The sequence below is a fragment of the Tasmannia lanceolata genome, unplaced genomic scaffold, assembly GCF_043159265.1.
Source record: "Tasmannia lanceolata isolate RefF3 unplaced genomic scaffold, GAP_Taslan_0.1 ptg000018l, whole genome shotgun sequence".
Classification (NCBI taxonomy): domain Eukaryota; kingdom Viridiplantae; phylum Streptophyta; class Magnoliopsida; order Canellales; family Winteraceae; genus Tasmannia; species Tasmannia lanceolata.
The window spans coordinates 26,179,449-26,204,978 of NW_027518695.1; the positions used below are offsets into that span (position 1 = coordinate 26,179,449).

General features: G+C 36.7%; 1 protein-coding gene across 4 annotated transcripts in view; it reads right to left on the reverse strand.

The window, feature by feature from the left end:
* Positions 1-25,530, reverse strand: part of LOC143851406 (proline--tRNA ligase, cytoplasmic-like) — a 37,510-nt gene that overhangs the window by 6,526 nt on the left and 5,454 nt on the right. For all 4 annotated transcript variants that reach the window (XM_077360824.1, XM_077360825.1, XM_077360826.1 and 1 more), the window contains exons 5-12: positions 24,690-24,806; positions 23,440-23,627; positions 19,055-19,121; positions 15,302-15,424; positions 15,042-15,194; positions 10,530-10,814; positions 2,799-3,017; positions 1,228-1,321 (exon numbers count right to left, since the gene is read on the reverse strand). In XM_077360824.1, the coding sequence (XP_077216939.1) occupies positions 1,228-1,321; positions 2,799-3,017; positions 10,530-10,814; positions 15,042-15,194; positions 15,302-15,424; positions 19,055-19,121; positions 23,440-23,627; positions 24,690-24,806 (1,246 nt within the window). The remainder of the gene's footprint in view (positions 1-1,227; positions 1,322-2,798; positions 3,018-10,529; positions 10,815-15,041; positions 15,195-15,301; positions 15,425-19,054; positions 19,122-23,439; positions 23,628-24,689; positions 24,807-25,530) is intronic.

Here is a 25,530-nt window from a genome sequence, read left to right on the forward strand (position 1 = left end):
TATCCTTTCGTCCTCAGTTGGGCATATTTCACACCCATCAAATAGCTATTATTTTGGCGGACATCTAGAATGGGAACTATAATGGGGCTTTAAAAAACTGAGCAAAGTGGCAAAATTTGGTGCCAGATAACCTGGAATGGGAACCATATTTCAATGGGGCTTTCAAAATCCGATTAAAGTGGCAATGTACAGCTCACAGGATAAAGGGTGAGAATGGGTCTGAATGCTACATTGGATGGGCCACCAATATGCTGGCAAGGAAGACCTACTAGGAACCCTATCTTGACAAGCAACTAGCTCAACCTAGGAGGTGCAATGGTAAAGGTAGAAACCTGGCTGTCAACTGGATCATTGTGCACTAGTTGAATGAGGAGGTATCATACGCAAAATTTGAAATCTTTTACGCAATTAGTCCATGCTTAATCTGTAACTTCCCTTGTTACAAATAAATAAAATTTTCACTTGATTACTTAGAAAAGATACATTTAAAAATAATGCACATTGCAGGGAGAAACATTTGGCATTGAGTATTTTAAACCACTCTGTTTTAAAAATGATAATGATGTTGACAATCCGAGAGAGAGTCATCATAGAAAAACAAATGAGATCCTACCAGTAAACCTGATTAGGACAGAAAATGAGAGGAGAAAGAAACCAAGCACACCATATATAAGTAGGCATTACAAGTTTACAACTTAAGAGGGGAACTGACTGGCGGAGACAGGATTTATACATAAGGGGGGCAGGCTTCAAATTTTAACGGGGCTGCGCCCAATTGAGTTGGGCCTATTAAGGAGTTTGGCCCAACTCAACAGGGGCAGCTGCCCCCCTTATGCTACATGTATCTCTGCCCCTGGAACTGAGCGAGCATTACCAACTGTGATAATCATATATAGTTTATTAGCCCATGTCGAATGTATTATGTTATCTATAATGGGTTCATTGCTCTATTTCTCGCATAGTTGTCATATAATCAGGGGAGCATAACACAGGTTACTCTTAGAATTGCTGGATATGTCAATCATGTGAAAGTACTAAATTATTTTGGTTGTCCAAATTGTTTTTTACAATGACAATGGCTCAGAACAAAAACATTTTAACTATTTTAGCAGAAAAAATAAATTAAAATGTTCAAATAGTCTTAAATTTAAAACTACTGCACATGAATATGGATCACAACACAAATTCTTAGAGCATTTTTTCAAGTTTTACAGAATGGAATGGTACCTCCTGGAAGTTCTGGCTGATCAAACGGGGTACATAATGTCTTCGCTGCTCCCATTTCACCTTTAGTTCGAGATTTCACATCCTTTTCAACTTCCTAGTGAGCACATAAACATAAAACCTTGTGACTGGTGATGATCAAATATAAACAATTGAAATAAAGTAGATTCTGCAATGCAAAACAAGAATCTTCAACCTATTAAATCTTAAAAACTATATTGAAAATATAGAGGATAATGAAAAAATTGCAAAAAGGACGGAAATGTCGTGAAAAACCAGGGGCAATCCATCCTCATATTGACAAGGATCCCCAATGCAAGTGATAGACGTGTCAATGTAGGGATCAGACCATCCATGTTTATCTAGGATAGTAACATCCTCTTCGAAAAATTCAGTGAAAAATTGCAAAAAACAGAATGAAGAAAATTGCTAAAAGGATGGACCTGTGATTGAAAACCAATAACAATCCATCGTTGTATTGATAAGTGTCCAAAAGCGCACACAATAGGACAAGTGCCAAAATAAGGATCAGATCATCCTTAATTTTTTAGGATTTAGTAACATCCCTATGGAAAAATTCAAGAATTGCCACATACATAATGCCGATTGCAGTAATAACTTATGTAATATAAAATAAAATAGATTAAAGAACATGCTGGATATGGGCGTTACATCTTGTGTCCATGTTGTAGTCACGGTTTTAAATTTCAGCCGAAATCCGAAATGTATATGTTAACTTACCAACTTCTCCAAAAGCTTAAGCTGTTGGAGAAAGGTGTTATTTATCTTTTATACTTTTAACACTCCCCCGCACGTGTGGCCCACTTGGCAAACACGTGGCACATGTAGTCCCACTTTGCGCCGACTATCGCATGTGGATTTTTGCTATCTGGGAGGTTTGAACTTGAGACCTTTGGCTCTGATACCATGTTAACTTACCAACTTCTCGAAAAGCTTAAGCTGTTGGAGCGTTATATATCTTTTATACTTTTAACAATATACCAAAACCGAAATTTTAAGATTTACACTGAAATTTCCACTGAAGCTGAAATTTCAAACATTGGTTGCAGTTGCATAGATCTCAAGGAATTTCAAAGCTTATTTTGTAGGGTACTACAAAAAATTCATGAAAGCAAAGTTGTAATGAAAGGTGAAAAAAAAATGACGCAGACTTTAACATGGCATAATACGAAGACAAGCTATCATATCCCGGGTGTTAAATATGCAGCAAATATAACAAAATCTGAGTGGAGTAAGTTCCACTGAAATGTGTCAATTACTAAAAACATCAGAACTAAAACCAGAGTATATTAGGTATAAAACTACTCCATTTAATTATACCTGCAACAAATTAAGTTATTTCTCTAAGAAAGTGGTAAGACATTCTTAATAACCCATGGAAGCAAAACAATCTGAGACAAATTAGGTAATTAATTTAATACTAAATAAATAATATAACCTACATAAATAATATAAATGGCAACTAAAAGCATGAACATGTAAACACATGATATAAGTGTCTCCCACAATGCAAATGCCAAACAAATTATGAATCATAAAAACAAATCCAATACCTCTTCATCACACCAAGGAGCTAAGATCATTTTCTTCCCATTAAGAGCCACAATAAATTCATCCCACGTTTTTACGACCTCAATGCAAGCATCTCTTTTTTGCTTTGCTGCATCAAACATGCTTACTTGGATATTAGACAATATATCTTTAACCTGCTCAACCAAATTGCTCATAGGAATGTCGACTTTGGCTGAATTGTCACGACGAACAACCCGCACCTGTAAATAAAATTCGGTATTACACACTCTTCTAGTGTAGTTGTTAGGGCATCTAAGAAGACACGATAAACAGAGAATATAATGACATACATCCAAGAAAATTATAGAACTTACTTGATAGCTGAGAGTTATACAAAAATCATAGTCCTATTCGATTTGTACCCAAGGTTATAAATTTCGATGTCGGTGTCGGGCCGAAATCATGTAAAAAAATAAGTATGATTTCGTTTTTTTTTTTTAATTTCGACCGAAATGTGTAAAATTTTGGTGTAAATTTCGGCGATTTCAGCGAAAATTGTCTATTTCGGTGAATATTTCATAAGTTTCGGTGGACTTTTTTAAAATTTCGGTGGAAATTTTGTAAAAAAGGCTAAAAACGAATTTTCAACCGAAATTTCCGAAATCTTGTAAAGAAACGACTTCATGTAAATTTCGTTTCGGTCGCGGCCGAAACTGAAATATTTCGGCCGAAACGTGAAATTTAAAACCATATCTGTATCATTTACCACTTATAACCTTATTCAATTTTCACAACAATGAGAAGGAAAGTGGTTATACATGAGGAAAGTGTCTCTAGTCTGCCGACTAGAGATCATTCTCTAGTCCGCCGACCAAAAACACATGGGTCCCACCTTATTTGGGTGATGCAAAGCATTCATTTGATGGGCCCTGGCATAAAGAGGGTGTCCACAAAAACTCAGCAACATAGAATCATCCCAACCCTACGATTTGTGGAGCTTAAAATGGACGGCTATAAATCGCCACAAATTTGTCCATTTTTTAGCTCCACAAATCGAAGGGTTAGGATGATCCTATGAAGCTGATTTTTTGTGGACACCCTATCCATGATGGGGACTATCAAATGAATGCTTTAGATCACCAAAAAAAATTGCGGGACCCGTTGTTTTTGGTCGGTGGACTAGAGAATGATCTCTAGTCGGCAGACTAGAGACACTTTCCTCTCTCTCTCTCTCTCTCTCTCTACACACACACACACACACACACACACACACACACACACACACTAGTGGGGCACCCTGTGCGATGCACGGGGGAGGGAAAAAATTATGATTGAATGTCACTTAAAGCCTTTAATTTAGTAACTAAATAACTTCTTATGGCTATGGTAAATGCTTAAAACAAAAAAAATGAAAAACACTTTCAAACTGTTTAAAAAAAATATATTCATAAGAATGGGAAGTGGAAAAAGAGAATAAAAGTATGTAATAACATATATCTGTAGTAAAGAACCTGTAAGATATACAAAAGTGAAGCTATAGTAGCATTTCATTGGTAAATGATAGCATTCTGCAAAAACATAGACAGATATTAAAGGTAGACAATCATTCCCAATGGGCATATCGCCAAGTCATGATAGACAGGCTACAAAACTTCTTCATATTCTATCAATGTAACCCTCATAATCATTCCACAAATTGACACCAGAGAAAATAACAGAAACTGAATTTTGTTCCTTAATCAAAAGATATAAGGCAAGTCACATAAAGCGTGGAGTTGTTTATTTAGAGGGACCTTCAATTTATAATAGCATCCCTCTGATTTTTTTTTTAAATTTTTTTATTCGTGACACTGATATGTTTTTTGCTTTTTTCAAGGGAGGGTGCCACGCAGGATCGGATGCCTAATTATACGCATCAGTGTGATTTTTTGACTGAAAATTGCATTTATATCTGTTGTATAAATGTAAGATATACAAAAGTGAAGCTATAGTAGCATTTCATTGGTAAAGGATAGCATTCTGCAAAAACATAGACAGATATTAAAGGTAGACAATCATTCCCAATGGGCATATCGCCAAGTCATGATAGACAGGCTACAAAACTTCTTCATATTCTATCAATGTAACCTTCACAATCATTCCACAAATTGACACCAGAGAAATTAACAGAAAGTGAATTTTGTTCCTTAATCAAAAGATATAAGGCAAGTTCCATAAAGCATGGAGTTGTTTATTTAGAGGGACCTTCAATTTATAATAGCATCCATCTGATTTTTTTTATTTTTTATTTATTCGTGACACAAACTGATATGTTTTTTGCGTTTTTCAAGGGAGGGTGCCACGCAGGATCGGATGCCTAATTATACGCATCAGTGTGATTTTTTGACTGAAAATTGCATTTAGATTAGATGGTTTAAACATGTGCAGAGACAATTGAAGAATCTGCCTTAAGAAAAAGACGATGTATATAAAAAAAGTACCCAGATTGACTCGTCTACTTGCAACTCTTAACATGCAGTTGTGCCCCTAATGAAAACATAATATGCACCAGAAGAAACAACCTATAATCCAATTTCAGAAATTACATGAAAAAATATAGTGGAAAAGTTGGAGAGGTCATACCTGTAAGGCCAAAGAATATACAGAGAGAGAGAGCAACGAATAGGGATATGAAAGTTATGGGTGTCTTTTATAGGCATGAAAGTTTAGAAAGGAATCCAAAAACAGGGGGCTGTTGCCAAGACATCAGGTCGAATATGTAGAAGATCATTTACAGTAGTAGCAAAGGAATTGGGTTTTGTTAAGTTGCTGAAAGAAGAGAAGAAACCTTTGTGTCGATTGAAAGAGAAATTCTAGGATTCTGATAAGTTAAAGGAGAGAGAGGGTTGTTGCCAAAACACTAAATCGAATAGCTAGAAGATCTTTTACAATAATAGGAAACAATCCTAAGCGTTATAGGAGAGAGATAATATAAGAAAGAATCCTAAATCTTAGTTTTTTTTCCGTTTAAGGTGTTCATAGGAGAGAGAGAGAGAGAGAGAGAGAGAGAGAGAGAGAGAGAGAGAGAGAGAGAGAGAGAGAGAGAGAGAGAGAGAGTAGGAAACAATCCTAAGCCTTTTTTTATTCCTTATTATAGGAGAGAGAATATAGGAAATGATCCTATATTTTAGTTTTCAGAATTGTAAAATATTGTTTTTTTTCCGTCTAGGGTGCCACGTAGACATCAAGCAGGATGGGGGAGCTGTCCACGTGGGCGTGAACAATGAAACGCCCATCCTGCTATATATATATATATATATATATATATATATATATATATATATATAATATAGAGGAAAAGGATTGTACGCTCAAGCGTACCAAGCTTATGGTACGCTCGAGTGCCCAATCACATGTGGGCCCAAGTTGTTAGGATGATCCAAAGCATTCATTTGAAAGGCCCTTACATAGATGGGGTGTGTACCAAAAATCAGCTCCATAGGATCATCCTAACCCCCATCCATTTGTGGAGGGCAAAATGGACAGACCACAAATCTGCCCATTTTTTCCCTCCACTTTTGGAGGGGTTAAGATGATTCAATGGAGCTGATTTTTGGTACACACCCTATCTATGATAGGGCCTTGCAAATGAATGCTTTGGATCACCACAAAAAATGTGGGACCCATGTGATTGGGCACTCGAGCGTACCATAAGCTTGGTACGCTCGAGCATACAATCCTTTTCCTCATATATATATATAGAGGAATATGTTCGTGCGCTTGAGCGTTGGAACCAAATGGTGCGCTTGAGTGCACCATTCACATGGGTCCCACAATTTCTGTGAGGATCCAAACCATTCATTTGCAAGGCTCTATCATAGATAGGGTGTGTACCAAAAATCAGCTCCATTGAATCATCCTAACCCCTCCAAAAGTGGAGGGCAAAAATGGGCAGATTTGTGGTCTGTCCATTTTGACCTCCACAAATGGATGGGTTAGGATGATCCTATGGAGCTGATTTTTTGTACACACCCTATCTATGTAAGGCCCTTTCTAGTGCATGCTTTGGATCATCCTAACAATGTGGGCCTCATTGGTTTGAGAGCTCAAGCTCATCATAAGGTTCCAACGCTCAAGCTCACAATCCTTTTCCTCATATATATATATATATATATATATATATATATATATAGAGAGAGAGAGAGAGAGAGAGAGAGAGAGAGAGAGAGAGAGAGAGAGAGAGAGAGATACTCACACTCGCTTATAGTGTCACTTCTCGCTTTATTAAATGCTATTCTTTTTTTTTTTTGAAAGATATATCTATGTAATCAAAAGAGATCAGAATTTCTCTGAATCTGCTGGTCGAGGCATCAAAAGAAGATGATTCTAGGGTTTCAGAAACAGAGATTTATCTAATTTTAGCGTCGTCTCATACACATTTTTGAAAAATACTATTATGATTGGTTGATTATAGCTTTTGGGAATTTTAACAGCTTATAACAGCTCACTAAAAAGTGTAAATAAAAGGAAGGGTACCATTTTTGAAAAAAGGAGTGCAGATAATCAATTTTCTTAGATATATTGCTTATCCATTTTCGAGTTATACAATTTTAATGGAAGGTAGCTAATAGAATTATCAAATACAGTAGTCACCTAATATAATTACATCTTATAGCATGCCAAAAGTACATCATAGAGAATTCATATACTTGTGCAAGGATTCAAAGTTTAAACACCGGTTTTGGTTTGGACTTCGGTACCCATATAAGTGGTAGTTTATGGAAGTGAATGAAAATCTAGTAAAAATCATGGAAGTTTATGGAAGTCTATGCAAACGATAGAAATTTAAGATAGAACTTGAAAAAAGGCTAGAATAAAGTATTGGGAGGTTAGCCATTCTCAAATAAGTTCGCACTCATGGGAAAAATTATTTCTATGTTGCACAAGTTAAGATCTTCACTGCAGCTTTCATCAACTTTCTCAGCCTAATCCGTGCTTCTTTGAATTAGAGTGACTCATTTGCAATCATCCAAAAGGGTTGGAGGGTTCCCTCCCTAATCGCAAGGTAACAGTTTGTGACATGTTTATGTATAAGTCTCCTATGGACTACATTTTCTCCCTTTCATGCCCATGCACCATCGACAGAAAATATATAGCTGATTATTTGGGCAAAAAGGTTGTGCCTCTAGTTGAATCACAGAATTTTGACTCCTTGGAGGGTGTTCAGTTATTTGGGTGATTTTGTCCTTTCGTTATTTGGGTAAGTAAGTAAGTACTTGAAATTTATAAAGAGTCATAGTCAATATGCACCCAAAATTTTTTCCAAAGCATGCACCGTTTTTTGCTAGTACACAAAGGTGTAGCAAAGTATGTACTATTTACTTTTCTAAATACAAATATTTGCTAGAAAGCAATCCAAAAAGCATACAAAACATGCCAACAGAACACATCAAAAAGTGTAGAAAAGATTTAGAACACACCCAGGAGCGTGTCTGGAATGGAACCATTTTCTACCCATCATAAAAATTTCAGCTTGGTCTCCATAATAGTGTATCATAATGCCATCCTACACAAATAAGAACCTATCCTCACCTCTAGGCTCTGTTTGGATGCTTATGCATTCTTTAGGGAAGTAAAGTCTGAGGAGGGGGGCAGGATTTTGGATGCATGAAAACCCTGGTAGAGCCATGTGTTTTATTCTGTTTGGACGCAAGTTAACAGGAGAGGGAGAGGAAGAGGGAGAGGGAGAGGGAGATGGAGTGTGTGTGTGTGTGTGTGTGTGTGAGAGAGAGAGAGAGAGAGAGAGAGAGAGAGAGAGAGAGAGAGAGAGAGAGAGAGAGAGAGAGAGAGAGAGAGAGAGATCTCTTATTTTTTGGGATATTTCATATGTAAGTGCTAGTGATGCCATGTCACCAGACATGCAATTGGTACACATGTTTCTTGTTTGGCAATCTCTAAGGGTGCTACTTTGGCAAACAAACAACACCATGTAATCCAAAAAGTGCATTTTTTGCATAGGGATTGCTTGAGGATCCCTTGCATGTGGCATCCAAACAGAGCCCTATATAGACCACATTGTCCAGCATTATTTACTTAGAATCTGATTGGATGCAAAGGAATGTATTTTCTACATGATATTTTTTATTGCAAAGCATGAAAATTATTTCAAAACGAATTCATTGTGCAAGCTCGTGGCTAGGAAATATTGTAAAAAAAGAAAGAAAGAAACTTTCCCTCTTGCAATATATTATAGTTTGCAGGTGCACAGTAAAAAAAGCTGTCAAATAAAATGTGTTAAATGTATATTCAACCATGCCCTTCAGGAAATTAGTGTGCATTGAGAAAAAGTAGATCCAGGGTTTAGTAGAAATGCCAAACAAAGAAATTAAAAAAAGAATGTCAATCAAGACCATGAGATTTATGTGGCTTGTTACGTTTTGACTAAGCTCACAGGCAAAAGCAATCCAAGAGCTTCCACTATATGCAAAGATTTACAAATGACAAGATGAGGTCTACAACCAAGACCTTAGATAAAATCTCAACCCTGATCCCAGAACAACAGTTTCACCCAAACATGGAAACTAAGCGAGTAATGTATCCACTTACTGAATTTAATCCAATTGTTTGTCTCCAATTATCATTTATTGATTCTATGTTTTTACTCCTTGACTCTGAATTATAGTTTCAAGAATTAATTCCTACACTAATTCCTGATCTGAATTCCATCTCTCTCTCTATTTCGTCACCCTGAAATCTGTTCTTCACATTATGTTTTTATTCTTAATCTTTTCTGGTAACTCCAACCCAATTTCTTTCTTTCATATCATTTTTCTGAAAAATCAATTCTTTATTTTCAGACCTGAGATTCATATGACCTCCTAAGTTTCTTGGTTCATCCTCTTCGAGTTTTCCCACATCATCGTTTATAAAATCCCAATGCATTATTTCGACCCAAAGACAAAAAATATGTTATTTTCACATGACAAAAATAGCCTTACTTTGTGCTTCCAGGGCATAGACGACGGCATTTAAGGGATCCTTCGGGCCTGCATTGTAATTATAGGGAGCATGGGAATATACATGGAATATAATTTGAGATATAAATATAACCCTGTAAATTTGATTGTGTGAATCCCATTCAAAAAAATTAGCTGTGAGAATGGAACTCTTTTCCCCATAGTACAATTCAAAATTGTCCTTGCACAAATACCTATTACAGTCCAAAACTATAATATCCAAGGCCACTTTTGTAATTTGTAAACTCCATCCGGGTCAATAAGAGAAAATTCCTTGATTCAGTAGTGGAAAATCTCTTTGAGGCATTAAATTCAAGGGTAAATATAGTGTAATACTAACCATGTAATGAACCAGATAAGTATAAACAAATAAAAGATATAGTGAGTTCCAGACGCATGAATCCATGCCAATAGAAAAGAACAATTCCATCAGTGACATACATAATCCATAGTTCTAAATTTCGGCCGAAATCCAAAATTTCAGCCGAAATATTTCGGTTTCAGTTTGGATTACATTGAATCGGAATTTTACATGAATTCCTTGAAATTTTCCGAAATCCGAAATTTCATTTTTCATCATTATTTACAAAATTTCTACCGAAATGGCGAAATGTTAAAGATTTCAACTGAAATTAACATTGCGGTGGAAATTTAAAAAAAAAAAACAAAAATTTTGTCAAAATTTTACATGATTTCGGCTGAAATTTGCACCGAAACTGACACCGAAATCGACATTTAAAACCTTGATGTAATTGAAAACTATAAGGTGCTGCTTACCTGCTTATTAGCCAAGTCTTTTGGTCCAATTTCAATCCGTAATGGAACGCCTTTCATTTCCCAATGGGAATACTTCCAACCAGGCGAGTAGTTGTCTCTTAAATCCTCCTCAACACGGAAACCGGCTTCACTCAATGTCTTGACAGTTGCAGAGCAAGCATCAAAGATGGCTTGCGTATCAGCATCCTTGTAAGGCACAGGAACCACAATAACTTGGACAGATGATACTTTAGGTGGTAGCACCAAGCCTTTGTCATCTCCGTGAACCATCACCATCACCCCAATCTGTGGGGAAATATATATCACATTAGCATAGAATAATTACAATGTTATATGGATAAAATTCCACTACAAGAATTTCCTCTCCCAAATCAGGAAATAATAAAACAGATGAGGCAGAAAAATTACGCCAAATTTCTATAGGAAGAGGATGTAATCTTGGATGTAACCTTTTTATTTTATTTTTCTAATTGGAGAAAAGGATGTAGAATTAAGATCTAAGGGACGGGGAAAGATAAGAATCGAAAGAACAAGAACGAGAGCAAAAGGTGAAATATGTAAATAAGAAGGAATTCAAGGAATGAATTCTTCAAATTAGTTGATCAAATTCTGCAGGTAATATGATCTATCCAAGCATAAGCTATCCAAAAGGGCATGAAAACCGGATAGCATGTTGTTTTGTTTCTTTCCAATAAGGCAATAACCAGAGGCTCTCACCTTTTCATCATAAATTGCATCAAAACAAGGGTGCCAAAATGAAACCATAGTATACAGAAACATAGACCTCAGCAAAAAACTGTATCAGATATTTGATGACGCATTTGTTTATACAGAACATTTAAAGGCTTCAGCAATTAGTGAATTTTATTGAGCCAGTGACAGTATCATACCATGTCTACCTGACAGTATCCCAGTGTCTGCCTGACAGTTGACTAAGATGGTGTTTCAAAAACCGGAATCGAATCGTAATATGGGTCGAATCGTATCGTATAGCAAATTGCATCGCAAATCGTAAGATTCATATATATATATATATATATATATATATATATATATCCTCATATTAGGAAATGGTTTGTGAGCAGCTGCTCTGATAAGCTCATCTGAGCAGAGCTCACAAACATAGGGGGGAGCCACATTGTTTGGATGATCCAAAGCATTCATTTGATAGGCCCTAATCTAGATAGGGTGTGCACAAAAAATCAGCTCCACATGATCATCCCAACCCTACGATTTGTGGAGTAAAAAATGGACGTGTATAAACCTTCACAAATTTGTCCATGTTTTGACTACACAATTTGAAGGGTTAGGATGACCCCATGGAGCTGATATTTTGGGCAAACCCTATATATATGAGGGCCTATCAAATGTTTGGATCATCCAAATAATGTGGCCCCCCTATGTTTGTGAGCTCTGCTCAGACAAGCTTATCTGAGCAGCTGCTCACAAACCATTTCCTCATATATATATATATATATATATATATATATATATATATATATATATATATGAGGAAACTGTTGGTGAGCTTAAGCTCACCAAACTTATGGTGAGTTAGCTTGCCCAATCACATGGGGGCCCACTTTGTTAGGATGATCCAAAGCATTCATTTGAAAGTCCCTTACATAGATGGGGGGTGTACCAAAAATCAGCTCCATAGGATCATCCTAACCCCTCCATTTGTGGAGGACAAAAATGGACAGACACAAAGCTTCCCCATTTTTGTCCTCCACAAATGGAGGGGTTAGGATGATCCTATGGAGCTGATTTTTGGTACACCCCCTATCTATGATAAGGCCTTGCAAATGAATGGTTTGGATCACTCCCCAAAATGTGGGACCCATGTGATTGGGCAAGCTAGCTCACCATAAGTTTGGTGAGCTTAATATATATATATAAAATAATTATAAAGAATTTTTTTTATGCTTTGAAAAATTATAAACAAATTAAAGAAAGAATAGCTAATAATTCATTTTTCATCCAAATTCATTAATTCAAATAGAAATTACCATGATTAGTCATTCAATATCGTAATTTGAATTGTTTGTTAACAAAATTGACACAAATTAATCATCGATTGCTCATCCAAGCTCATGCGAATTGGATAATAATCTTAAAAATAAAAAAAGACACAAGGCCATATCAATTCTCAAAGTCTCAAAAATCAAATGACAAATAGCATAAAAGACTGAAGTCGTCGGTGTTGTCCTCATTATAGTCGTCTAACACCTCAATCTAAGTAATGCCTTCAAGCACATGCACCGTGTTTGACTGGTTCGATTCGTTCTAACTCCTACTCCTCTGTCTTCTTCCTTCTAATGAGAGAGATTTCAAAGGCTTCTTGTAATGTAGAAAGGAAATGGGGTTTTTCGAAAGAAAGTCCAATTTTTTTTTATACAAAACTTAATTTGGATAAATGGCATGAACCGTACGATTTACGATCAAAACGTAAGATTCAATCGAAAATCGTAAGATCCATACAAATTAAGATTCAATCAAGGGATTCAAATCGTTATGTATAAGATTTGATTTGAAACGTAAAATCGAATCGTAAGATTTCATTTCAGATCCAATCTACTATATCTTAAAGAATTTAAGGGTCTTGATCATCTTGAAAGAGCAACGAAAGAGGTACATTATGATATCTACTTGTATTAAGAAAAGATGATCAAGGCTTAGAAGCCATGAAAAAATGCATGAATCTTTTATTTCCCTGAATGATTCTGAAATTGGACAAGGTCTACCAAGCAAATTAGGGTGTTTCACATGCAAGGCATAATCAGCTCACAGAGCAAGGTAAGGGCAACACTTGTAGATGATCGAGAATCCAGATCCAGATTGGTTGGCAAAAAAGAAAATTAATCATAAAGGTTCTTTCCATAACCAGGGAAAATAAAAAGAACATGCTGAAAAGAAATTATTCCAAACAGCTGACGAAGTAAATGGAAATTCAAACATAAAAGATATACAATACAGGAAAGAAAAATGTAACCAGTCTTAATTGAACACCTTAACAAAGCAGTTCTTTCCAGAACCAGGAGCAGATGCTGACAAAACATTGTTCCGATTCCAAATAGCTGGCCGTGTACTTGGAAATTCGAACATAAAAGGTATAGAACAAAGGAAGGAGAAATGGAATGGGTCTTAGATGAACAGCTAAAAAATGCAGTTATCAAGTTATGTTAACAAGACAAAAATTTGTTTTTATTGAACACAGGCATAAAACATCTGAGATGTCCGACATAGTTGTTAAAATTCCTTTATAGAACAATCTTGAAAGGGATAAGCATGTGACTGAAATCGAAGCATCAATTCCAGAAAGAGTCCTTGACCCCAAATATCAATAACCAAGACTGCCTAAATCACATATAGCAATTCAAATTATAGTGGGAGACTGTTATGATACAGTGATTAAAGTCTCGTAATCAATAAGAACTTGTCCAAGGTAAGACTAGGTGGACTTACGTGAGCCAATGATTGACATTTTTATTGACAAATTTGAATGTACAAGTGCGATCATAGCCGAGTCGACTCACACAAGCCAATGACTGACTCAAAGCATGTTTAAAAAGGCGTCCTGAGTCATGATCCTTCACAGGCAACTAATTCACAAGGCTACCATGGCTACATTTGGCATAATGTGTCCTCATTCCGTTTTAGGAGTTGAAACAGCGACAAGTATCCCAAAGTGTTGGCAGCTTAACTCTGGGATTAAGCTAGTGAGTACTGAAAATCATTGGCTTCTATAAAAATATGAATAATCCCTGGCTCTTGAACCACAAATATAGGTGAAAGCCAGTTAAGGACCTTCATGAAAATCCAAATTGTTTCCAACTTCTACATTGTCCAGAATTAAAAAATGTCAATGGTCCCCTTTAGTAAGAGTCTTTGACCCCAAATACCGATAACCAATACTGCCTAAACCACAGATAGCAATTCAAATTACAATGGACGACAGTTACGATTAGTGTTTAAAGCCTCATACTCAACAAGAACTTGTCCAAGGTGAGATCAAGTGGACATAGGTGAGTCATTGATTGACTCAGGGAGTTTTTTTTTACTCGAGCGAGCCACAGGAATTATAAATGACTAGCTGGGCTATAACCGAGTCGACTCATGCAAGTCAATGATTTACTCAGGGCATTTTAAACATATCGTGACTATTAATCCTTCACAGGCCACAAACCCACAATGCTACCTTGGCTACATTTGGAATATTGAGTCCTCGATCCTCTTTATGTGTTGAAACAAAGACAAGCATTCCAAAGTGTTAGAAGTTCAACGCTGGGATTAAGCTAGTGAGTACTGAAAACCATTGGATTTTATGTGAATATGAACAATCCCTGCCAAACCACAAATATAGGTGAAAGCCTGGTCAAGGACCCTCATGATAATCCATATACAAGCCAACAAAGGCAAGCATATATAGCTGCTTTGTGAGACTATGTATTATTTTACCAATAGATAACTATTTCCCTGAAACAAAATCAATGAGATATCGAAGCAAATTACCGTACGAGTACTGTATGCCCAAGAATTCTGCCAAACAAGACCCTTCTCTCCTTTCTCATTCTCAAAATTAATCTCAAACATCTTTGAGAAATTTTGACCGAGACAATGTGAGGTAGCACCTTGTATACCACGCCCAGTGTTCGGAATAAACGCCTAGCCCCAAAATAAGCAACATATAAAGTATAAAAAAGAGTGAAAAGCACGAAATAAATATGGACCAAATTCATCCAAATTATAAGCTATTTTAAGCATATTTATACCTCAACACTTGTAGTGTAAAGCCCGCCAGCAAACTTTTCTAGCTCACTTTTCTTCCCCTTTATAACTGGAATTGCAAGAAATTCTTCGTATATCCTCCGATATAACTCCAATATTTGGAGAACCTAGAACATGTTTACATGCAAATGCTCTCTGATATTAACAATACAAATGAAATAGAGACCATATATAAGCCAAAATACAAAAATGATTGGAAGTTGACTAATCTAGAAAAAACAAAAGCAACATGTGTGTGTGCCGGGGGGTGGGCTGTTTCTGCGCTCAAGCTCAGATAGCTTATCTAAGCTTGAGCTTTAAAAATTATGTGGGCCCACATTTTTTGGATGATCCAAAGAATCCATTTGGATGGTCCATAGAAAGATAGGGTGTGTACAAAAAATCAGCTCCATAGGATCATCCAAACCGTTCCATTTGTGGAGGTTAAAATGGACAGATATAAACCTCCACAAATCTGCCCATTTTTACCCTCCACAAATGGAAGAGTTAGGATGATCCTATGGAGCTGATTTTTTGTGCACACGCTATCTATGCAAGGGCCTATTAAATGAATGCTTTGGATAATAAATCTCATATGAGACAAGCTTATCTGAGCTTGAGCGCAAAAACAGTTTTCCCAAATATGTACACACACACACACACACAGACATATATATTAGGAAAAGGTTTCTGAGCTCGAGCTCATCCTGAGCTAGAGCTCAGAAACCACTACTCCCATAGTTGGTTGAGTCATCTAACCAATTTAGTTTATAGGTCATGCTTAGGGTTATGGTTATGATTTGTGGAGGTTTAGAATGGATGGCTAGAAATTATGGTCCTATAGATCGGATGGTTAGGGTTATGGTATGGAGCTGGTTTGTTAGGAACACCCTATCTATGTGTAGTGTAAATTGAATGGGTTGGGTGGGTCAAACTACTATGGGAGATGGTGTATTCTAAGCTCTAGCTCATCTTGAGCTAGAGCTCAGAAACCATGCCCTCTCTCTCTCTCTCTCTCTCTATATATATATATATATATATATATATATATATATATAGGGAAAAGTGAGTATGAGCAGCCCCTCATATAAGCTTATATGAGGTGACGGCTAGAAACACGGTGGGCCCACATTTTTTGGGTGATTCAAACCAATCATTTGATAGGCCCTAACATAGATAGGGTGTGCCCAAAAAATCAGCTCCATAAGATCATCCCAACCCTTCGAGCTAGGGAGGTGAAAATGGGCAGTTATAAATTTGCCCAAAATTTCCAATTTTTCACTTCCACAGTTCGAAGTGTTGGGATGATCCTATGGAGCTGATTTTTTGGGCACACCCTATCTATGTCAGGGCCTATCAAATGAATGGTTTGGATCACCCAAAAAATGTGGGCCCGTTGTGTTCCTAGCCGTCACCTCATATAAGCTTGTATGAGGGGCCGCTCATACTCACTTTTCCCATATATATAGCTTATATGAGGTGACGGCGAGGAACACAGCGGGCCCACATTTTTGGGGTGATCCAAACCATTCATTTGATAGGCCCTGGCATAGATAGGGTGTGCCCAGAATATCAGCTCCATAGGATCATCCCAACCCTTCGAACTGTGGAGGTGAAAATGGGTGGGTATAAATTTGTCCATTTTTCACCTCCACAGTTTGAAGGGTTGGGATGATCCTATGGAACTGATTTTTTGGGCACACCCTATCTATGCTAGGGCCTATCAAATTAATGGTTTGGATCACCCCAAAAATGTGGGCCCACCGTGTTTCTAGCCGTCACCTCATATAAGCTTATATGAGGGGCCACTCATAGTCACTTTCCCCATATATATATATATATATATATATATAGAGAGAGAGAGAGAGAGAGAGAGAGAGAGAGAGAGAGAGAGAGAGAGAGAGGTTCCTGCTAACGTTAGCGTAAAACAAGGTGGGCCCGCATTGTTGGGGGGGAATCCAAAGCATTCATTTGGAAGGCCCTTTCATGGATAGGGTGTCCAAAAAAAATCAGCTCCCTTGGAACATTTTAGGGTTGTCCATTTGTGGCGTGAAAAAATGGGCAGATTAGTGGACAAACAATATCTGTTCATTTTCACCCCCACAAATGGACATCCTATGATGATCCAATGAAGCTGATTTTTGGTACACACCCCATCCATGATGGGGCCTTTCAAATGAATGCTTAGGATCAGCCCAACAATGTGGCCCACCCTTGTTTTACGCTAACGTTAGTAGCTAAGCTAGCTGCTAACGTTAGCAGGAACCCTTTCCTCATATATATATATATATATATATATATATATATATATATATATATACTAGTAAAAAACCCCGTGCGATGCACAGGCCGACAAAGAACTGTACGTACCACATCATAGGTTGATCCAAACCGTCCATGTGATGGAACACAACATAAATAGGTTGTGCCCCAAAAATCATTTCCATAGGCTGATCCTAGCCCTCCAATCTATAGAGGTTTCCATAATATGTTGTTCCTCTTAAATCGGATGGTTAAGATGGTTAAGATCACCCTATAGATTTTTTATTAAAAAAGCATAAAGGAAGGGGGGTAAGATTGAAATTATGTGGCTTTAGAGGTTGATCCAAACCGTCCATGTGATGGAACACAACATCAATCGGTTGTGCCCGTAAAATCATTTTCATAGGTTGATCCTAGCCCTCCAATCGATATAGGCTGATCCTAGCCCCCCAATCGATAGAGGTTTGCATAATTGTTGTTGCTCTTCAGGTGCCTGCAATCCGTCAATATTTTGCAAGTGTCCTGCATGAGTAATAAAAAGTAGTTCTTTCGTCATTGTCATATGTCTTTACCTCTTCTTGGTAGTTTTTTTCCGTAATTGTCATAGATAGGTACCCTGTGTCGGTACTTTGCGGATGTAGATTACGATTTTACCCTCACATAGATAGCATGTACAAATATGTGGGGAGGGGCAAAAACGTCAAAATCATCCACATTGACGTGTTAAATGGACAATAATTCTCCCTTTTCTCTTCTGCTATATAGTAATATATATATATATATATATATATATATATATATATATATATATATAGAGAGAGAGAGAGAGAGAGAGAGAGAGAGAGAGAGAGAGAGAGGGTTCCTGTGCTCGAGCGCAGATAGCTTATCTAAGCTCAAGTGCAGAAAACAAGGGTAGGGCCACATTGTTGGGGTGATCCTAAGCATTAATTTGAAAGGCCCCATAATGGATGGTGTGTGTACGAAAAATCAGCTTCATTGGATCATCATCAAGTGTCCATTTGTGGGAGTGAAAATGGACAGATACTGTTTGTCCACTAATCTGCCCATTTTTTCACCCCACAAATGGACACCCTAAGATGATCCAATGGAGCTGATATTTGGTGGACACCCTATCCATGAAAGGGCCTTCCAAATGAATGCTTTGGATCCCCCCAACAATGTCGCCCCACCCTTGTTTCTGCACTCGAGCGCAGATAATATAGAGAAAATATGTTAGTATTTTCAAATTTTTCCATGGTAAGGCTTTTGAACTCCAGCTGAGAATACACCAACAATTGACACGGCATTCCATCAATGAAGAAATATTCATGGCATAGACGCATTGGTATGTTAACATCATTACAAGTACGAGTGTTCGAATTCAAGCTTAAAATTTTGACCTAAAGGTGCTTCAATTTGAGGATACAATCCCTTTAAACCTTGAATAGCATCATCTTAAGCACAAAAAAGTTTGGGAAAATAAATAAGTCCCATACCTCTATATCTGCTTCTTCCTTTGATGAAAAAGCCGTATGCCCTTCTTGCCAAAGAAACTCACGACTCCTACAATCAATCAGTACAGACGCTTGCAATATTGGTAAAAAAAACCTATTTAAGTACTAATTATTTAGAAGGAAACATGGTTTGAATTCGTATTCTAGCCTATTATCAAGCAAATACTCCAATTATAAATTAGTAGACAGATAAGGAATAATATTTGAAAATGACGCAAATAATCAAAACTACAAAGTCTGCATATTCTAACAAGATTTAAATGTGATAAGCAGCAATTTAAATTTCTTCTGAAAAGATGAAATACAAAAGCAAATCATTCCAAGGAGGAAGAACCTGCCTAAAGTACAAGCAAAGTGAGCACTAAGCCTAAATTAAGAAAGGGTTTTGCTAATGAGTGCCGTAGGTGCATTGGAAATTATATTTTATAATCATTTTACACATAATTTGATAAAAATACCCAAGTTCTGAGACATTTTTTTCTCAAAATGATTGTAAAATATCATTTCAAATGCAACTTAAGGGCACTCGTTAGCAAAGCCCACTAAGAAATGTGATAGAACAGGACCAGGAGAACTAGAGTTCCAACACATTGATTTACAACCAGATCGGATGGAGCTTGCTTTGTGGATGTCAAAGCAGCAATTTAAATTTCTTTTGAAAAGATGAAATACAAAAGCAAATCATTCCAAGGAGGAAGAACCTGCCTAAAGTACAAGCAAAGTGAGCACTAAGCCTAAATTAAGAAAGGGTTTTGCTAATGAGTGCCCTTAGGTGCATTGGAAATGATATTTTATAATTATTTTACACATAATTTGATAAAAATACCCAAGTTCTGAGACCTTTTCTTCTCAAAATGATTGTAAAATATCATTTCCAATGCAACTTAAGGGTACTCGTTAGCAAAGCCCACTAAGAAATATGATAGAACAGGACTAGGAGAACTAGAGTTCCAACACATTGATTTACAACCAGATCAGATGGAGCTTGCTTTGTGGATGTCAAAGTCTGATCCAACCAACATTCCATGGGAGGATATCCAAGATTCCAAGAATATGGACAAGAATGTAATCTGAATATAATCTCCGATAAGTAAATTTGCAAAATGAAGACCAAAAGGAAATTGGATGTACCACTACAAACTGTAACAATAAAAAAACAACAAAAAATGTAAAGAGAGGAATAAGAGTTGAATAAATGAACACCTAGATTAGAAATATCGGACAATCATTAGCTCCTAACAAACACTAGTAGTCAAAAATGGGACAAACCCATCCAACATCATGAAAATCCTATAAAATATAATAAAACAATATATACATGTAAATAATGTAGATAGATAGAGATAGGGGAGTGATAAATCGACTCCCCATGTGTCTTTCTCTCTCCTCTAGGTTAGAGAGAGAAAGAGGAGAGAGATAGACACATGGGGAGTCGATTTATCACTGCCCTAGAGATATTGTAAAAGTTTTACCTAGAAATTATCTAGCAAACTGCAATATCACTATTCCAAGCAAAAACATGTTTCTCTATCACAGCTCCACAAAACTTTAAAGGTATGAGAATGTAAAAATTCTCAGAGATCAACTCAGAAAGATAATTTATGAGGCTGGGCCATCTCCATGAACATCTGAACGAGTAATCTTGCATATTTTGTTGGCTAGTTGAAGATAATCACCACATTTCCCTGTTTCACCAATTGGATCTCCTCCAACCTACCTCTTAAATCATATGAATATCAGGCTATAATCTCAATTATTATATGCTAGTTGAAGATGACCTTCTTTCCTAGTTTCACCTGTCACAGCTAATCCAATCTGGCAGTTCAAACTTCAATCAGATACGGTATCAGGTTACAGATTTCACTTATTATATGCTCCATATATATATATATATATATATATATATATAGGCTAGTGATATACACACTACCATATTTTGATAATTGCACTAATTCACCTTGTCTTTTATTATTTAACCAAGTGTCAAAGGTTATTATAATTCCCAAAAAAGATCTCAGAAGCCAATTAAAAAAAGGAAAGACAAGGTGAGTTAGTAAAATTATCAAAAGATGGTAGTGCCAATATCAGTAGCCTATATATATATATATATATATAGGCTAGTGATATACACACTACCATATTTTGATAATTGCACTAATTCACCTTGTCTTTTATTATTTAACCAAGTGTCAAAGGTTATTATAATTCCCAAAAAAGATCTCAGAAGCCAATTAAAAAAAGGAAAGACAAGGTGAGTTAGTAAAATTATCAAAAGATGGTAGTGCCAATATCAGTAGCTTATATATATATATATATATATATATATATATTCATTATGTATATACACACGTGCGCGCGGGCGCGCACACACACACACACACACACACACACACACACATATATATATATATATATATATATATATATATATATATATATATATATATATAAGGAGTGTGCGGTCGAGGGCCTAAACACATGGGTCCCACACTTTTTGGGGTGATCAAAACCATTTATTTGCAAGGCCCCATCATAGATAGGGTGTGTACAAAAAATCAGCTCCATTGGATCATCCTAATCCCTCCAAAAGTGGAGGGCAAAAATGGGCAGATTTGTGACAAACGGTGTCTGTCCATTTTGCCCTCCACTTTTGGATGGGTTAGGATGATCCTATGGAGCTGATTTTTTGTACACACCCTATCTATGATGGGGTCTTGCAAATGAATGCTTTGGGCCATCCTAACAATGTGGGCCCACATGAGTTTTTGGCCCTCGACCGCACCTAAGCTTGGTGCGGTCGAGCGCACAATCTTACTCCTCTATATATATATATATATACTAGTAAAAAACCCCGTGCGCTGCACGGGCCGACAAAAAACTGTACGGACCACATCATAGGTTGATCCAAACCGTCCATGTGATGGAACACAACATCAATAGGTTGTGCCCGTAAAATCATTTCCATAGGCTGATCCTAGCCCTCCAATCTATAGATGTTTCCATAATTAAAAAAGCATAAAGGAGGGGGGTAGGATTGAAATTATGTGGCTTTAATGGGTGCCTTTCTTAAAAAGCATAAAGGAGGGGGTAGGATTGAAAATATGTGGGTTGAATGGGTGCCTTTGTTAAAAAAAGTCAAAAAAAGTGATGTGTAATTCTCATAGAATTTTGGGAGAAATTCAAATAATTCCTCTCCTTTTCTCTTCTGCTATATATATATATATATATATATATATATATATATATATATATATATATATATATGAGGAATATGTTCGTTCGCTCAAGCTCTAATAGGAAATGGTGCGCTTGAGTGCACCAATCACATGGGTCCCACAATTCCTGTGAGGATCCAAACCATTCATTTGCAAGGCCCTATCATAGATAGGGTGTGCACCAAAAATCAGCTCCATTGAATCATCCTAACCCCTCCAAAAGTGGAGGGCAAAAATGGGCAGATTTGTGGTCTGTCCATTTTGACCTCCACAAATGGATGGGTTAGGATGATCCTATGGAGCTGATTTTTTGTACACACCCTATCTATGTAAGGCCCTTTCTAGTGAATGCTTTGGATCATCCTAACAATGTGGGCCTCATTGGTTTGAGAGCTCAAGCTCACCATAAGGTTCCAATGCTCAAGCTCACAATCCTTTTCCTCTATATATATATATATATATAAACACACACACACACACACACACACACACACACAGAGAGAGAGAGAGAGAGAGAGAGAGAGAGAGAGAGAGAGAGAGAGAGAGAGAGAGAGAGAGAGAGAGAGAGAGAGAAGGGTTCCTGCGCTCGAGTGCTGGAAATAGCGGGGAGGGGGCATTGGGGGGGATCCAAACCATTCATTTGGAAGGTCCCATCATGGATGGGGGGCCTACCAAAAATCAGCTCCATTGGATCACCATAGGGTGTCCATTTGTGGGGCCAAAAATGGACAGATACTGTTTGTCCACAAATCTGTCCATTTTTTGCCCCACAAATGGACATCCTAAGGTGATCCAATGGAGCTGATTTTTGGTGGACACCCTATGCATGAAAGGGTCCATCAAATGAATGCTTTGGATCCCATGAAAAATGTGGCCCCACCCTGTTTCTGTGCTCGATCGCAGAAACCATTTCCTCATATATATATATATATATATATTCATTAACAAAGCAGCAGGAACTAAAAAGCATAGAAAGCTAACAAGATTCAACAAAGGAAAAATGGGACAAAACAGAAAAAATGTAAAACTATGAAAAACAAACATTAGTGAACAGACACATCTTAAAGCTGCTATAGAAAAAAAAAATTATTATATGCCATAAACTGCATAAACTAGGCTATGTGTAAAATTAACATGTCAAGAAGATTAAACCTGATAAAAGGAGTAGGGTGGCTGAATTCCCATCGAACAACATTGCACCACTGGTTAAGCTTCAAAGGCAAATCTCGATGCCCCCTTATCCACTTAGAAAAATAGGGATACATCACAGTTTCACTTGTGGGACGGATAGCAATATGAACATCCAAATCAGTATTTCCAGACTTTGTAACCCAAGCAACCTAAGAACCCAATAAGAAAATGTGGCATGAAAAACTAGGGACAGGATTAAATCAGCCAAAACAAAATATACAAATAAAGTTGATAAGCATATTATGATAAATATAACATATCTTTCAAGAAAACAGAGTACAACTCTAGAATAGCCCCATAAACTCTAGAAAGCAAAACCCATTGAGAGGCCCTGAATTCCATGATTAAACCCAAAACAGAAAATTACTTCATTGACTAACTCAAAACTAAATAAACAACATCCATCTTTGAGATAATAGAGAATTAACCAAGGAAATATCAGATAGACGAACAGCTCCGAGTGAATGGAGACGGTGATGCTCCAACCAAATTGGACCTGGGTGGCTCCTTGATGAAAGGTTGTGAAAGTGCTAGTGAAGGAAACCTAGTGAACAGAGATAGTGCTGATCCTGACAATTTGGACCTGGGCAGCTATTGTATTGGCTGTGACCAAGCAAATATATACAAAAATCTGGATGTTGGCAGAGGTCAAGCAAATGAGGGAGTTCAGGAAAAAAAGAAGTCATTGCAGATAATGAAAATTCCAGATTGCAGGGAACGATAGGTAAGGACGTCTCAGATTAGGAGCATAATACTAAGAAATTGGAGCGTAGCAGTAGGAAGGCTGTTATCAGAGTGAAGACCTGCACAGGCAAATCAACTGGAAACGTTTCTCAATGATTAGGGCCCTATCAATTAAGAGTAAATAACTAATTAAATGCTCAAAGATGCACACCTAAAGAGAAATAAACATCCTGAAACATAATTAGATGGAGTCCATAATAATTTAATTATCTAACAACGACAAAGACAAAGAAGTCCAATAGTTATGAAACCACTACAAGGGGCTGTCAGGGTAAAGGAAGGGGTGCATTTATCATCACCCTTTTAGGAAATCAAGTGTCTGGTTTTGGAGTTGATATTGTGTGAATGCGGTTTCCATTCTTGACTGAGAGATTTCTTGTTATATCCTTTTACCAAGAAAGATAAATGATCGAAAACAAGCAAAAGATGCTTTAGGGCCAAAAAGTCATAAGCATCCAAAATCTCACCTCTGGAGCGAAACCCTCTACGTGATCTTTCTCCCTCTGTAAAACATCTGGGGTTACAAATAGAGGGAAGTAGCAATTCTTGATTTTCATCTTCTTTATCTCTGCATCAAAAAAGACCTGCATATTGACAATATTGTGAAGTCAGGAATTATGTATGTTAAGGCTAAATAAACAAATAAAAGGTGACAAGTACTAATGATGTATCGTATGATTTACCAAATAATAAGCAACCAACACTTTACAAACCTAAAACAGTTACCAAATATACATAGTATAATATCTTATGATTTATCATGAACTGATGACAATGATGAGCAAAGCTGCAAAAGCCCATCAACCAAGTTAATCAAAACTTTCAGAAGACGCAGGAACTTATATGAAATTGCAATTTATATGCTTTTACAACCAACATGACTAGCCAAACAATAACTTTATTGTGTCATCCCTATCCTGTTGGCCCTCCCCAATCAAGCAACCAAAAAAGGATAGAAGATTAGAATTTTACAAATATGCCCAATTTTAGTATATCATACTGCTAATTTTAAATTGTTTAGTACGGGTGGTATACACAATATAGCTGAATTTCAATATTGAAATATTAATATAAACATTTAGTATATCATATACTTATAATAGCTAGTACTGCAACATGTGCCCCAATGTCCATCGAGGACAAGAAAATGGTCATGCCAAATATGATTTCTAGTAGTATTTGGGCAGATTTACATATAAATATGCTAAATCTAAAGTTATTTTTAAATGTTTTATAAATTTTTACCTTTTTCAATTTTTTAAATGACAAAAGTTACTTCATTTTTTAAATTCTTAGGGCTAGCTCTAT